This window comes from Seriola lalandi, unplaced genomic scaffold (genome assembly GCF_002814215.2).
Source record: "Seriola lalandi dorsalis isolate HSWRI2012SDOR001 ecotype SW California unplaced genomic scaffold, Sedor1 jcf7180002054887, whole genome shotgun sequence".
Classification (NCBI taxonomy): Eukaryota; Metazoa; Chordata; class Actinopteri; order Carangiformes; family Carangidae; genus Seriola; species Seriola lalandi.
This window is the reverse complement of record NW_019525439.1, coordinates 1,670,759-1,686,843: the sequence shown is the minus strand read 5'-3', so window position 1 is coordinate 1,686,843 and position 16,085 is coordinate 1,670,759. Positions and strand designations below refer to the sequence as shown.

Here is a 16,085-nt window from a genome sequence, read left to right as displayed (position 1 = left end):
CAATAACATCCATATCTGTTGTCACATTGATTTTGTTATGCAGTGCAATGAGGTAGGCAATGCTTTTTTCTGCGTTTTATCGGTGACTGGCTAGTCTCTCACTTCTAGGGAAAGAGTCTGAAAACCAGTCAGGAGGCTCTAGTGCGGGACTTCCTAGAGATTATTACTAAGAAGGGGAAGTGGGGGGTAAGCAAGATGTTGCAAGGGCAAATGCATTGTGTTCCTTACTACAATACACAATCCCAGACACTGTGTCACCAAGTTATTGTTTTCAAGAATTTTATTAGAATGCCCACATGAGTGCGTTTCTGACTTTTTTGATGTGTCAAAATAACCAGATAACAAAATTTGTAAAGAATTAGAATAAAAGGTTTTACAATCTGTAATGTTATTTTAAAATCAGTTTAAAAGTCATATACAGACACATGTTAATTAGAGTAACGAGCTGGTATAAGAGATATTTCTCTTAGTGAGTGCAGTCAGTGGATTTACAATCCTGGAAGAAATAAAAGCAGATATGACTTTCTTTGCATGTGAGAGGATAAGTCTACTCTTGATAAAGAGTGTCAACTGAAGAAAAACATAATCGCCCTACTTTATATACTTGAGTGTCAAATGACAGGTCTGAAAGTTGTTCACACTAAGTTACAGACTTAATGTACCCTGAGGAGTTGTTACATCTGTCAAGGAGGTTATGTTTCCACCCATGTCTGTTGTTTGTCTTCAGGATTGCGCAAAAAGTACTGAACTGATTTGCACCAAACTCAAATTAGACTACATACATTTTAGGAAAGATCTGGATCATTTACTGTGTATTTAAAAAAAAAAATTCTGAAATCTGGTGACTACTCAGACTTCAACACAGGATACTGCTGTTCATTTCCAGTTATCCAGTCAACCTTAACAAAGTAGTCATTTGAACTCAAACCACAGTGTTTCCCTAAACTTAAACAGGCAAAGTTACGTTTTCTCTGCCACAAAACGTGGTTCCCTGCTGGGAGCGGCAGCTTCAGCCTTTGTTGCCTTTACAAGAGGCTGTATAGAGGATCTTTGCTATAATACACTCTCTGAGCAGCACTACATCTTCAGGGCAGATTGGAGGCTTCAGTGACATCGGAAGTGACGGACAGTGGCTAGCTGGTTAGAAAGCTAACTTCAGTTGAAGAAAAGACGTGATGGAGAGAGTTAACATTGGCGTTACTTTCCACAGCTGGAGAAAGTTGTTCGCGAGTGAAGAAATTAAGTTTGATGCTGAACTCACGTTTCTTCTACACTGCTAAGTAAACAGCTATTAATGCTAACGCTGGCTATGTAGCAATAGCACAACTTAAAAAGTAGCTCCTCTAAGTACTTGATTTAACCAAAACTGTAGTTTTCCTGGGGCTGGGTTTGGTTATTTTCTGCCTCATCATCTCCATGAAGGGATAAGGCAATGCTTATCATATGACTGTTAGCGAGACATTTGTGCACTGCCTGAAATAATGCTTCATTTATCATGGGAATTCAGAAATTATTACTTTTTCCCTTACAGTCCCTGTATTGTTCCCCAATGAAAATCTTACACAAGCATGAAAACAGACACGAAACACCAGGCGTATAGAAACAATATTTTTAATATGCTACATCGTGTAAATATAAAAGTATCATCAAAATATTCTCTCACATATAAATTCTTAACATCTCATAACCTGTTTTAAAAAATAAACTACATATCGAAACATACTGGATAAAAGAAAGAGAAACTACAAAATGGTAAAAGACATTACTGACTCAGTAGTCAAATTTTCAAGAACAGTTCCCGCCTTCTCATTTAAGGTAACACCAAAAGCACACAGACCTAGTTGCATTTTCATTCCAGTACTAAGTGACAAAAATATTAACAATGCTGGAAGACTGTGCTCCTGTTTTGCTTGTTTTTTGTTGTCCAGTGCTGAACATGAGGTACCAACGTCTGAATTAAGATTTGGATGAAGCTCGACTTTACAGACATTCACAGTAAAGCTTTGTACTGTATGTGAGAAATAGCTGAAACACTTGACTTTTGCAAAGAGCTACATAGCAATACACAAAGAATAGAAGCCATGTAAAAATTTCATTGTGATAATGTGATCACATCGAATCTATAATATTTTCTTTTGGTGTCATTTGGTTTTTTGAGAAGTTGCTGGATAACCAAAGCATGACTTGAATAATGTGTATTCTGAATCTTGTCTCTCCTAATGTTAAAATCAGTTAAATAGTAATCCAAAAATTGTGCTACACATACATGTTCTTTGATTGTAATTTTGGCAATTGCTTATTAAAACAGTTTCAAGATACCTGATTTTTTTTCCCTTTTTAATCATTAATAAATAAAAAAGTTTGTGCTATCACTGTACCCTGTCTTTCATTAATACTTCCACTCATTGTACACATGCATCCAGAAGCTCATACACACTGTCACACAACAAAGTAAAACAATACATGATATAAGAAGTGAAGACTTATCCACAGGTTTATGCCATGTTATTGTTCCTGAGTCCATTTGTGGTTTTCCTAAGAGATCAGATCTCCTTGGAAATGTCAACATGTCAAAAAAATAAAAATAAAAAACACTAACAGCAAAGACAAACTATGATAAAACTACATAAATATAGATGACTCAAATAAAAAAAAAAAGTAATAAGTTAAAGCACAAAAAGCAAACACTTCTCTACCTGAGTGAAAAGAGTTTTAAATACTTCACAGCTTAACAATGCCTTCCTCTTTTAATTTTCTAAACTGAGTTTCGGGAGGAAGTACAATCACTGAATACCCTCGCCCAGTCTTTGGAATGCTCTTCTTTTGGTGTTGCGCTCAGTGGAAAGTACATATTCCCTGTTATGCCCCTCATGGACAATATAGGGAGTTTTATTTGGCGACCTCTGTTTTCTTTGTTGATGATATGCTGTATGTTCATCTTTATGTTTTCTCCTCTCACTGTCCCTCCGTCTTCACTGTTGGCCGTTTGTGGAGATGGACAACACTGGCCCTCTCCTGATAGGCCAACTGAGGGCTGTGATGTGATGCGGGTACCACTGGTTGGACCATGGGCATTGTTGGTGCGTTAATAGCTGCTGTCAGGGCTTTCAGCAGTATGGTTGCCTCCTTCTGATCTTCCTTCCCTTCGCCCTCCAAGGTACGAGCCAACCAACGCTCAACAGCTTCCCCCACCTGTGGTGAAGATGCCGTTTCTGTGAGCGTGTCGGCCTCCTGGCTTGCGTCAAACCGCTCCACCATCTCTTTCATGTGCACGTTGACAGGAGCGTTGGAGTTAGCCAGGCAGCAGGTGCGCTGGTGGATGCGGAGGGAGAAGCGGTGGAAGAAGGCCTGGGCGCAGAGCTGGCAGCGGTAGGGGCGGTCGCGGCTGCTGTGGAGGCGGCGGTGCAGTTTGAGGTGGATGTATTGGGTGAATTTGGTGCTGCACAGCTTGCACTGGTAAGGTTTTTCTCCAGAGTGGAGTCGCAGGTGTGTTTTCAAATTGCTGGTGCTACTGAAGCGTTTGTGACACACCTAGAAAAACATGAAACGAGAGGTTAGGAATGGATTGTGTTTAAGGTTATTGTGGAAAAACTTAGCAGGGCAGTATGATAACATCTTGGTGTTATTATTAGTATAGTATCAGGGTTGACCATGTTATTCCTGTTCCATGTCTCACTTTCATAAACAAGAGGGACTACTTTTCTTTCTTTGTAAGACCAGTTCTATCCAACAAAACTCAAAGCACACACACCCACATAGTCACATTGGCGAACAAAAGATACAATACAGATGCTATTACATGACAAGGTGGGTAGTGGCTCAATGAGGATCACACTGAGTTACCAGAAAGGTATGTGAGTCAGAGTGCATTTATCCATATTTTATATTGTGTTGTGTTTTTTGTGTTTTTCTCACTCGTGATTGTACATCAGTGTCACAGTGAGATCAGTAAGATGCTTGTAAAGCTTGTATAACACAGACATGGGTCATGATTTTCAACATACCTGGCATTCATGCGGTTTCTCCCCCGTGTGGACCAGGTGATGTTTCTGGAGGTGGGCCAGCTGAGTGAAGCTCTTTTTACACAAGTTACACTGGAACGGTCTCTCACCACTGTGCACTCGGAGATGGACCTACAGTCACACAGGTCATACAAAGAAATGTAATGAGCATTGGTGTTGAATGGCAAATGATGGGTCTATAAATCAGAATACATTCAAATAAATCTGAATCAAAACAGAGGAATTGAATGTTACCTTGAGATTTGACAGTTGTCCGAAGGTCTTTGAGCAGATATTGCATTCGTACTTGATCTTTCCATTCTGCTTCTTCAGTGGGTAGGGCAGGGATTTGTGGCCAGGGCCGTTGCGAGGCGCTGTGCTGCTTTTGGTTGTAGTCAGGCTCAGGTTCATGGCCTCCTCGCAGCCAGAGGAAGACTGCTCAGGGGACTGATGCTGGCTGGTGGTCTTGGGGAGAGGGGAGAGCTCTGGAGTGGCTGGGGCGCCTCGTGGTGGTGATACATTTGGCGTTAGTTCTTTCAGACCTCCCTGTGGGGACGGAGGGTAGGGGAGGGACACTGGAAGTAGATTAGGTGAGCCGATAGGTGGGTATGGGACTCCGTCTGTGCCCAGATAGCTGCTGTATCGGAGGGATCCTCTTGAGGGCAGCATCCCAGGAAAGGGAGGGGAGTACGAGGGGAGGAGGAAGCGAGGATAGTGCGGGCCGTACGGGGGAAGAAGCTGGTAGGGGGGCTGGAGGGGTCTGGACTGGGGGTAAAGAGGGTAAGATGACACCAGCCCTTCCCTGTGCCCGTAGAGGCCGTGGAGATGAAGGGGGAGATTTCTGTGTGAGAGTGCCGGATGGTGATCTGGTAAATATGGGTGATTTAAGCCCAGGCCGGGTTCTCTGTGTTCAGGCTGAGGGGAAGGAATGATCCCCAGGTCCTCTGGATCCCTTTCGCCCCTCTCCTCCTTCTCAACCTTTTTGCTGAAGTCCATGATCTGCTCGTCAGGGGTGTCGGGCGGAGTGTCTCTCTCCAACATCTCCACATCAATCTTCTCCTCTCCTTCGTCATCCCTCTCTTCTTTCATGTCTTCCATCATTCTCTCTTTGAGCCATGTCTGCTGAGGTAGGTGCTTAGTGTACTCTGGCTCGCGGTCTTCATCAGCACTCATGTATTCTGTGAGCGAGAAAATGAAAATGTATTGAGTATCGTCACAGATTTTGATAATGGCATTAAACAGGAGTTTGAGGAGACATCCGCCCACAGAGGAAGGCAGTCCCTCTTATGGTAAATGATAGTAGTTTCAGTTTTGACTTGACACGTAAATCATACAGTGTAGGTTTCTATTTGTCAATTATAGTAGTGATTTTGGTGTGGGAGAATGGGTTGGTGGTAAAGTGTGTGGGAGTCCATGTGTCATGTCAAGTACGAGCACTTGTACGGCAAGACTCTGAGTTTCGCTGGTTGAAACTTTTTCTGAGAATAACTGTTTTACCGTATTGGTCACCAAAAAAATAAAGTGACATCTCTTCCCTTTTTCGTTCTCTTTCTCTTTGTGAGAAAGCCTTTGCTCAACTGACTGGTCAAATTTGTCTCTAAGCACTATATGTGTAGGTGTGCCTGCAAGTGTTCATTGTGTGAGTTACATATAAGGTCATTTAAAAGGCCAAACCACTATTTTTGCATGTTTCAGTCTATTTGCTGCAAATAGATTGTAGTTACTTTTTATTTATCGTGGACCATTTTCCAAAGCATACCGTAGTGTTTTACATATCTAAATGTAATCCTAAAGATACCAACTCTTTTCCTTCGCCATTCACTTAAATAAGAAAATCAGCTTGTGAGACCTGTGCTGGATAGATCACCTCATTTTTTATTCTTTGTCAAAGTTACATCCCGGTTAGATTAATGTATTTGAAAGCACAAACTGATTCAAAATGTCCCCTGGGTTTGTGTGTTAAAGCTCTGTCACAAAGGCTTGACAACCAACACCTAGATTGCATTCACAATATATCAGAAAAATCAAGCCTGAGGACAAACAATCAGCATACCTGGACTTAAAGGTAGCTGAATGCTTTTAAGATCCTTTAAGGTGATAAAACAATGTAATGATCCCGCCTTAGCATTAGTCACCAAGATGAATGATCTGATCTGATGATGCATCTGGTGTATCCAGTTAGTGTGAATCATCAGACTTTGTAGCAGCAGACAATCATTCGGGATGATGAGGGTATGACTTATAGCTGAAGACAAATGACTCACATAGGTACTTTGACCACCCATCAGTCCCTTCAGGCTTCTCCACTCTCCTTCAAACCTCACGTTCTTTACCACATCTCGAGTGATACTGAGATTTGTTTGGTCTATGTGTGGTGTTTGCATTCCACATTATCTTACATAAATATTTGGCTCTCTCGGGTGAGCCAGGCAGGAAGAAACAGCATCAAACCAACTATGTTTACTGTTGGTTAAAGATACCATCAGGTCTTCTTTACGACATAATGTGTGTCTTTATACACTCTTGAAATGAAAGAATTTCGCTGATAAAATCTCCTGAAGCATGTGTTTAGTCATGGCACAGATCTAAATCTGTCATTTTATCAGCTCGAGCAAGTAAGAACTGACAGAGATTTTTTTTGTGTGTCATTGTGCTGCCTCCACATCAAAACAGCTAACAATCAGCTGTCTTTCACTCCTTCCCGCCAACTCATTATTCAGCAAGACAAATGCAAGGTCACAGGGGGAATCAAGTTCACCAAACATGTTGTTGTTTTGGGTGTACGTGGGCTGCAAATCTGTTTGTAGGTACAAAACAGCAAGGGCACTGTACTGTACGTCCAACAACCATCACATTATAAACAACCAAACATAAGCTCCGTCCCTTTCCTGTGCCTCAAGATATTTGTTAATCTTGTCTACAAAGACCATTACATCTCCATCCACAATTATAACAAAGCTTCCCCTCCTGCTGCACTCACTCTGTTTGATGTCGTCCTGTTGGCTGCAGAGCCTCTGGGCGAACTCCCGGCTGTACCAGACCAGCAGCTCCTGCTTGGGCTCCACCGGCCGGATGGTGTAGAAGTAGATGTCTCGGCCGTTCTGGCACGCCACAAGGTTCTGTTCGGGCAGTGAGCGGGCTGGGTTGACGTAACGCATCCAGTTGCTCCTGTGGACGTCATAGCCATCAAGGAAGTTTTGAAGCTGGCCACCGCTGTAAATCTGCAGAAGAAGAAAAGAAAGAAAATTGTTCAAATATGTTCACATATGAGAAACTTGAAGAAGACACACTTGTTGTAAAGCAGCTGATTTGTGTGCAATATAACAAGTATCAGTTGTTTAACCTTTATACTGTTTGACCATCCACTGCAGTGGCCACCATTAATGACAGCATTTGATCCTATTACCACCACAATTTGAAATAACTAAAATGAAATGCTGATTAAAATCCCCCCCCAAAATATTTAAAACGATATTTAAAAAATAAACTAAATATATCAAGAGTAGAAAGAAAAAAGTCAAAATAATCACCTCTGCCATGTACATCTAAATACAATGTATCCTCCTCGGTAACAGTGTTTTGCTCCTTTGGTCTGTGCCCTACAGCTGTGCTCTTTGCGTCCTGAGAGTTTAACTGTTGTGTGTGTTTGTGTGTGAGCGTCACTGTATTTGAGTCATGGAGGCGTGGCCTGTCTACTGCCTCTTTCACTCTCCCTCTTTTCCTCTTATTTTTTCTTCCTCTCTCTCCTCCTCATATCTTAATAATATTATTATAACTGTCTTGTATTTTAGTTCATGACTGACATGCCTGTGATAAACATACTTACAATCACTTCTTTGATCGAGAACAGGAATGTGTGCTTTGACTTATGAAACCAAACAAAACTAAAGAGAAATGTGATAGTTGGCAGCGTGACAAGACAGGTGCTGGCAGGCTGCCAAATGCGCACACATGCAGGCATGCCTCCGGCAGCACGTCCGCTTGTGTTCACCTGTGTCATGTGGTTGATAAGATAATCACGCCAAGTGAACGTCAGACTTTCACTATTGCAGGAACACCCATTTGCACAGGTTTACAGGAAATAAAGCCGGAAGGAAAATACGTAGGGTGGCAGCAAAAAGTCCTTTTGGGAATTGACTCAGCAGAAAAGAAAAAAATCCTGAATGACACAAACAAAGTGTGGATGTGTGAGAAAAGAAACAGAGGACTGGAAAACTACATGGGGGCGGAAATACAAGGATTGTCTGAGTGTATGTGTGTGTGTGTGTGTGTGTGTGTGTTCATTGAACAATAGTCCCTTCCTTTGTGTATGTGACACTTGTTGCATAGGACCTGAGTGCCGGTAAGACTCTGATGACTGTGTGAGAGTGAATCCACACATGCTAACTTCCTCTAAAATTTTGACCAAAACCCCTGTGCGCCTGTTCAGTGTATGTGAAAGCGTTTTTGTTTCCTTATTGACGTATGGACCTGGAATCGAGTGAAACTTCTGTATCCAAGCAACCAATGTCTTTTTTTTTCATGAATAATAGCTCCTAGACTATTCCCAGTGTCATTTTCTCACATCTACATTTAAGACTTTCCCCAGTTTAACCAGTCCCATGCTGAGCTGATTTGTAGTTTTGATGCCAAAATGTGAATATAGAGAGAGTTTGTGCATATGTATTGTGTATCTATGTAGATATGTGCATGTGTATATTTGTTTCTCTTACCCTCCAGAAGTATTTTCTGTTGGCCTGTTTGGGTACGTTGTCTTTGGTGTAGATGTCTCCTTGCAGGGGACCAAACCGAGTCCCTTTAGGAATGTACTCTTTGCTGAACACACCTGTCACCTGGAAAACAGGACAAATACAGTATATCATTAGGTTTAGAGTCTATTCCCCATCTTTCTCCTCTTTTATGTGGAATAACTTAACCCTCAGCCTTCATAGAAGACATAAAAAGTCATCCCTCAAGCCACAAGAACACACTCATTGATCTTTCAAGTTCTCATATAGGAATTATCCATACACTAGTTCCGTCATTTTAAATCTACACATACAACACAGTGAAGCACTTGTTGTTCGTCCATTGTTTATATCGGGCAGGTTGTTGGCCTGAGTTGGAGTCGCGGTGGCTTTGCCATGTTGACCCAGACAGCTCTACATTCACGTTGAAGCTCACAAGGTGACCCACTTTCTACACTTAACGAGTTAAACGAATGAAGAGAATTACACTTTCTCTGACTTACTCCACTGACCTGCTGTCCTCATAACAACCACAGACACACACAAATGCTCACACACACACGCACAGAGAGAGACAGGAAGCAATGTCACCTGTTGTTTGTCTTGTGATCCTCACGAATGCTGCACTCTGCAGCTTTCACTCAGTGTTGTTAATCATTAAGTGAAAATTAACACTACATGTTTGAATCAAAAGCCACAAAGACGGAATCTTGCTCGCCATCTGCTTGCTGTTCGGAAAAGTTTATTTCCTTTCTTACAAAGCCTTGTCAAACATCTGATTCAGATCTGTCTGTAGATGTGGAAATGAGTAAGACCAACGATTGGATTCTCTGGAAAAGGTGTTTCAAAGCTTGTCCAAACACATTTTAAATTGCAAAAAGGAAACGTGTGGGGGACATTTTTTTTCTCCCATGAGAATATGTTGCCCTGGGATATACAGTAATGTATTTGGTAATCTGTGTGGTATGTGGCATGCTCTGTTATTTTCTACAGGTTGTTGCATCATTTTTGACCTTTAGAGGTAGTTTTATTTTTAGTGAGCTGGATGAGAAAACAGCATTGGTAAGAATACATTTATGTCCTCCTTTAGTGTGGCTTTATGATTCACACTTGACAGAGAGTGCAAAAGCTTGGGGTCAACCCTCCTCAAAACACACCCAAGCGCACGCACACACTCACACACTCACACACTCACACACGCTATCAGACAGCAGCATCTGCGGTGCATACACAGACTCGCTTTCTTGAGGAGCTTTGTCTTCAATCCTTGAATAACCCCCTCCACCCAAGCCTTAAAGAGACAAAAACAAGGTGACAAACACCTGAACAACTTGTGATGATTTATCACAGTATGAAGGGTGGAGTCACCTTTTGAAAATGTTGTATAAGCAGTTAATTAGAAGAACAACAGGTCAGTTAGGGCAGCAGGGTGTGTGTGTGTGCGCGTGTGAGAGTGTGCGTGTGTGTAGTGCAGCCGCCGAGGCCAGCGAGGTGATTCCTGGATGTGATGAACCAGTGTGACAGGGACATTGTGCGTCGCTGGCGTTGCGTGACTAACGAATCGCTGTGGCTGCTGGCCCGCTGCTGCTACTTAACCGCTCAGTCCAGCCAGGTTGGAGGAAGAATGGGGGGAGGAGGGGAGGGAAGGGTGTTGAGGAACGGAAGAAAATTAGGGGGTGGGCGTTCTTAAGTGTGCACCCACGCTATCACACTCCTGTACGCCCCCCCCCCCCACCATCCCCACCATGTCCCTCGTCTTTTCTGGGTTCTCTCAAAATAGCTCATGTGTCCGCCAGGTTGAAGCCTGATGCCTGGCTGGCTGCCTGGCTGGCTGCCTGTCCCTGATGAAAGTTAATCATCTGGTTTTAACCTAAATCCCCCCCACCACCACCAACTCACACACCCTCTTCCCCCCAGCTTCTCCCTCCTCCCTCCGCTGCCTCTTTCTCTCCCCCGTCTTTGGCACCCGTTGCTAACGCCCCATCTGCCACGTGCCCCCTCCACCCTTTTTTTCGCCTTCCCCGGCACGCTTCCAGATAAAAATGACAAATTGGGAATCTTAGCCAAACAGGTGCTGAACAAGTACAGCCAATATGTTGATCTGCATGATGATATGCAAGCCATGTGTAAATCCAAGTGAGCTGACTCCATTCTCTGCTGTCATTCAGGCTCTTTAGATCGCACTGTATCTGCCATACATTCGCCTGTGTGAAAAATCCCTTTCCTCTGTGAGCCTTCCTGTCAATTGTGTGAACTGTGCTTTTCATTTACAGTGACTTATGCATCCCACAAAACCACACCAAGGAGCAGCTGTGTTTCACGATCATCGATGAATTTCCCAGCTTTGGCGACAGTGAGTCAGGGAGAGAGATTCACATGACACCATGTTTAGGAAGGGAAACCACTTGATGGACAGGAGTTTAAGCATAGTCGATTACTGGCAACTATGTGAGTGCCTGCTTGTTTTCATGTATCATTTCTTACCTCATATCTTTTTGTCTCGCTGATAACATATGTATACCCCCACGCAGACGCACTTAATTGTGTGTGTTGTTGGGTATATGATATATCATCACATTTAAATATAGTTTTTATTGGTCAAGGAGGCACTGCTGTATGCGAGCACAAGCAAACTGCAAAATCAAGTTTGGCTGCCTCAAGTGTGAGCTTGTGAAGTATTTGTAAGACGTGTCGGCCGGTAAACAAGAGCTGAGGATTTGAAATTAGTCCTCAATGAGATTTTATCACCATGGTTTGTATGCTTTTAATGCTGCAGAGGCATGAGGGAGCGATGAGAATGAGAGCGACAGAAGAGGAACGATGGTAGAGAGTGCAGGGGAGAAAGAGGAAGGGGACAGCAAAGTCAACCACAAACATCAGTGCTGAATGTCGAGAGCGGCTACAAAAGAAGTGAGTGTGACATTGCTTTCTCTCTTCCTTTTAAGGGAATCATTTTCTCTTAAGCAGTACAGTACATATTTCTCCTTAAAACCTTGCTTTAAGACATGATTGCAGCGCTTTGCAGACGATGATATGTCAAGGCAGATCCCTGATTTTACTGCACTGGGAACAGCTGACTGACCAAAAAAATAGTAAAAGGATATTGCGTATGCTGTTCCTGAAAGGGCACAAGAGGTAAAGAGCACAGGCACGGTTGTAAAGAAGGAGGAAAGTCTTGATGCAATTAGACTACCTGCTGGAGGCCAAACTGATCCCTGATATCTTACTCTGCGTGTGTGTGTGTTTATGTCCTGACTAAGACAGTACCTGCATGCATGCACAAAGAGATATAAAGAAGCTGCACAATGGCTCAAACATTCGGGTGACATCATGGAAGTTAAGGTGGCCAGAAGACATATAAGGCCCCTGACCTCAAGCTGCTAGTGACCTCATGTCCACTGCCCCACATTCACACACACACACACACACACACACACACACACACACACACACACACACAAAAACACACACGCACACACATGCACACCCACACACCCTGTGCATTCTACTGCATTTGTGAAGAACTCGTTAGTCAGCAGATCTTTTGTTCCAAGTAACCCAATGCAGATGGCATCCCAACAGAATGTTATGTAACAGAGAATTATTATTTTGAAGTATAAGGCTTTAATCTCAGAAAACTGACTCTCCCAAAACATAATCAGGTCCAGCGACTAACTTAAAGTAGAGTTAATGTTAGAGTTTATGATTTAAATTATGTGCTGCGCTTATGATCTGCAAGTTTCAAGAGTAAGACATTAAAATATCTCAATGTACAAACAATTTGAAGCAAAGGCATTACTCTTACCTCGTTGTCTGTGCCGTATTCGAAGGTGAGATTGCGTGGGATGGAGGTCATGGCTTTGGGCAAGCTGAAACTGGGGTCCGACACCTGGTCTGGTACAATGTAGGTGCAGTTGAGGGCGAAGTCCACCTCCCTCCACCCGCTCATGTCTCCTGGTGTGCTATCCAGCTTCATCTTGACAATATAGAATTTACTGTAGGTGATGGACTCAGGCTTTAAGACCTCTCGTTTTGGTTTTATTCTGTTTGGTTTTGGTTGCTTTGGTATAAAAGTACTTTGGTTTGGTTGGGAGAGGTCCCTTGTCTTAGGTATGTTGGTTGAAGCTCAAGATCTGAAAAAGGAAGGTCGGAGAAGAGAGAATGGGGTTTTAGTTTATCTATATATTATATTATTATTGAAGTAAATACTTTTTTGAGAGAATGAAAACAGCAAGAAAGTTTTTTGTAAAGTCTTTTTGCCTTTTTTAAAGTGGCAGTAGATTTACCACTTTAACCACTGCAAACTGACAATATGACATGCAAGTTATATAATAGTTTGCCCTAATTTTCAACACGAGCAATATTTGTATCCAAAATCAACTACATCTCTGATTGTGTGACTTCACTAGGCTCACTTTCAATTTCTTAACACCTCCTGGCAGTCATTCATTATTCAAGCAGACACCTCCATTCATTAAGAACCAAAGTTCATTGACACTGCTCCTGGCAAACATCCCTGTGTTGGCCATTCAGTTTAACCAGCCATTTCTTGAAAGGCCAATAGGTCAGCCAGTCCTTTTCTGCTCATTCTGTATCATTTATCCATCTTTTGAACTACCCAAGGTTATTCTTGCAAGCAAAGAAGAAATAATATATTTACTTACTTTCACACATTCATTCAGCTGTAGGATCCTCATGTCTTTGGCTATGTCATCCCTTAGTTGTTTCTTTTCCCTTTATACTCTCTCCTCTATTTCCAAGGTTTCCTCAGGGATTCCTCTCAGTTAGATCCTTTGGGTATCCGCTCTTGCTGTGTCCACTCTGTCACCGTCACCAGAAACTCATGAAGTGGATTGCGCCAAGCTTTTTTAGCTTAACACTCAGGCCAATCACAAGCCGCTGAGGTCATGTGACTGAGCCATCTGACACACAACTGTTGGTTTTGGACAACAACATCAGTGACGTTGTACACTTGGCCAGCAAGTGCTGTTGTGATGAATGCTTACACATATACATACACACACCAGGGCACACACAAAGAAGACATGTTAATGAATGAATAAAGGAGGAGCAGATGGCTGGCCTGTTGCCACTGAAAAACACACTCATAGACTTTTGCTTGGTTTGGCACTTAATGAGCAATCTGCTGCCACTGTATCTCCTTGACCTACATCTCACTGTAGAACGTCTTTAACTAAGACCCCTAAGACCCCGCTCATACACACAAACACACACACACACACACCACAAAATAAACCCTGGACTCATTCAAATAAACACGAGCACAATTTTTAGACTATGTTTTGAATTTTAAAAAATCTTGAGAATGTTTCACATGTATCTGATCTGCACACATAACACATAAAGTATAAAAAATAATGTTTTTTTTCCTCTCTTTTAAACACACTGATACATGCCTTGTGCCGATCGGTGCTCATTCAGAGGTACAGATGTAGGGCAGGTCATCCCAGCACGCAGCAAAGAGACTTAGACACCTGTCTGGTGAGCGTCCGCCTTTACTTTCAGACATTACCACACATAGCAGACCAAACATGGAGCTCTGGGTCACCTCACCTGGCGGTATGCATAAAGAAAGGAAGGAAAGGAGAGAACAGATAAAACAACATATGGAGGGTAAAAGGAGAATGTGACTTTTCAGTTTGCCCACTGTAAAAAAAAAAAAAAAAATGTATGTTTTCATTTGTAAAATGTATATAATATATGAATCTATCAGATTCATCACATGCAAAATAACTTTTTTTTCTCCTAACTTAAAAAATGAATTAAAAGTTTTTTACATGTGATATCTTACATTGCGCAACTCAGCATATTGTATTGGATGGTCATTTTATCAATGGTGACGTTTAACAATGACTAATGACTTTACTTAGTTTTTATTACTGTAATTTATAGCATGCATCTTTACCTAGATTTACCAAATGTTAAAAAACCTGCAGCTGAATGTCACAAACGGCAAACTTACAAGAGCGACACTGGACTTAGTTCCTAAATTCCTTGTTCCTAAAAAGTGTTCTTGAGAAATATTTGAGAACTTATTATACAATGATGAACAGTAGTAGTTGATATATGTTATATACAGATATACAGATTTCAAATATAACTATATTTTTGTCTATCATTCACCCCCCTGCCCCCCCACCTTTTCTTTCTTGACTTGGCTGGTGAAATAGTAAATTGGTTGCCATATGGCAAGACTGCTATTCCAAGTGGAGCTTTACTGCCCAGTGCGGCGTGGGGGTTAATGGTGGTGGTAGAAGGAGTGTGTGTGCGTGTGCTTGTGCGTGTGCTTGTGTGTGTGGTGGAAGGGAGAGGGAGGGGAAGTGGGGATTTGGGCTCTTTCACTGGCCCGCACCCGGCTGGGCTAATTTCTCTAATTTGCAGACAGTCTGGACTCAGGCTCAGGGCTCAGAGGCTAAAGACCCAGCACTCCAGGATAACAGGCTAGCCGACTCATCTCACCCCTGGACACACATCACATCCGGGACATTAGATGGTCCAGACATGCTCTTTTCAGGGAGGGAAACCTCACTCGCAGGGCAAGGGGAACTGAGCCTTCACACAAGGAGGGAGGGAGGGCACCAGACAAGACGAAAAGGATAAGTGGAGGAAAGACCTGGGGTCATCTGTATTGAAGCTGTCTGAGACGGAGAAAATCAGACAAAGTGATGTGACCTGAGACCTGATAATACCAGGTTGATGGTACCTGGGTATTTCGTAATAGTCTGGTCTAAATGAACACCTGTTGCTATGCAACATCTAATTCTGCACGGCTCTGGTGTCAGTAACAGTGCAGAGAAAGCCGCCACCTGCTCTACCAAATGTTGATTTTACAAGTGAGCTGCATTACATCCTTTGCTGAGTTAAACCTTAAGCTAAAAAAAAGACCCTTTCCGTTCACTCATCAGTCATTTCTACAGTGATGACAAATCCACACAGTTGTTTGCGTACAGTGAACATGCATACACAAATAAATCTGATATACAATGTGAAAGAACTGAATCATAAGCAAAGTAAAACAAAGAAGTAAAGGTTAGTTTAGAATGTAGGCGGCTGCATCTGTTCCCCTAAGCCACAAGAAAACAAATAGGGCAATTAGGGGTATAAGGTAAATAATCCTATTGTTTACCCATCAATAACCACTGATTCCACCAACTTGCATCACCCCCAAGCCACATTACATATGTACCCCAACCAATGGGCAACAATTGTGTAACTTGCGTTGTACTTTTGTCTGTTTGACAAAAATAACATACATATAATACATCATGTAATACAATGTAAAGTTATTTGGAAAACTTAAAGGCCCTGTCATTATTCTTTTGACAATATAAACTTC

At 42.3% G+C, this 16,085-nt stretch overlaps 2 protein-coding genes across 3 annotated transcripts in view; one reads left to right on the top strand and one right to left on the bottom strand.

Moving 5' to 3' along the window:
* Positions 1-1,595: 1,595 nt before the first annotated feature.
* Positions 1,596-13,559, bottom strand: prdm1b (PR domain containing 1b, with ZNF domain). Of its 2 annotated transcripts, XM_023429015.2 has the most exons (7): positions 13,393-13,559; positions 12,534-12,861; positions 8,714-8,833; positions 6,982-7,222; positions 4,257-5,179; positions 4,005-4,133; positions 1,596-3,531 (listed from the first exon to the last, which is right to left on the bottom strand). In XM_023429015.2, exons 2-7 carry the CDS (start codon positions 12,702-12,704, stop codon positions 2,956-2,958), a joined length of 2,160 nt encoding a protein of 719 aa, XP_023284783.1. In that variant the 5' UTR covers positions 12,705-12,861; positions 13,393-13,559; the 3' UTR covers positions 1,596-2,955. The 2 variants fall into 2 exon arrangements, with proteins under 2 accessions (XP_023284783.1, XP_023284784.1); XM_023429016.2 differs by lacking the exons at positions 8,714-8,833; positions 12,534-12,861; positions 13,393-13,559 and adding an exon at positions 7,532-7,653.
* Positions 11,600-16,085, top strand: part of LOC111671881 (prolyl endopeptidase) — a 28,254-nt gene continuing 23,768 nt past the window's right edge. Inside the window, exon 1 of the mRNA XM_087180067.1 lies at positions 11,600-11,638. Coding sequence (XP_087036193.1) covers positions 11,615-11,638 — 24 coding nt within the window. The 5' untranslated portion in view covers positions 11,600-11,614. The remainder of the gene's footprint in view (positions 11,639-16,085) is intronic.

Bases quoted from the DNA above. Each gene is read 5' to 3' on its own strand.
- prdm1b (XM_023429015.2), bottom strand. From the start codon at position 12,704: ATGAAGCTGGATAGCACACCAGGAGACATGAGCGGGTGGAGGGAGGTG. The intron at 4,134-4,256 runs GTAACATTCAAT...GTGTGACTGTAG, and splicing joins GACAACTGTCAAATCTCAAG to GTCCATCTCCGAGTGCACAG. The intron at 3,532-4,004 runs GTATGTTGAAAA...ATGTTTTTCTAG, and splicing joins AGAAACCGCATGAATGCCAG to GTGTGTCACAAACGCTTCAG.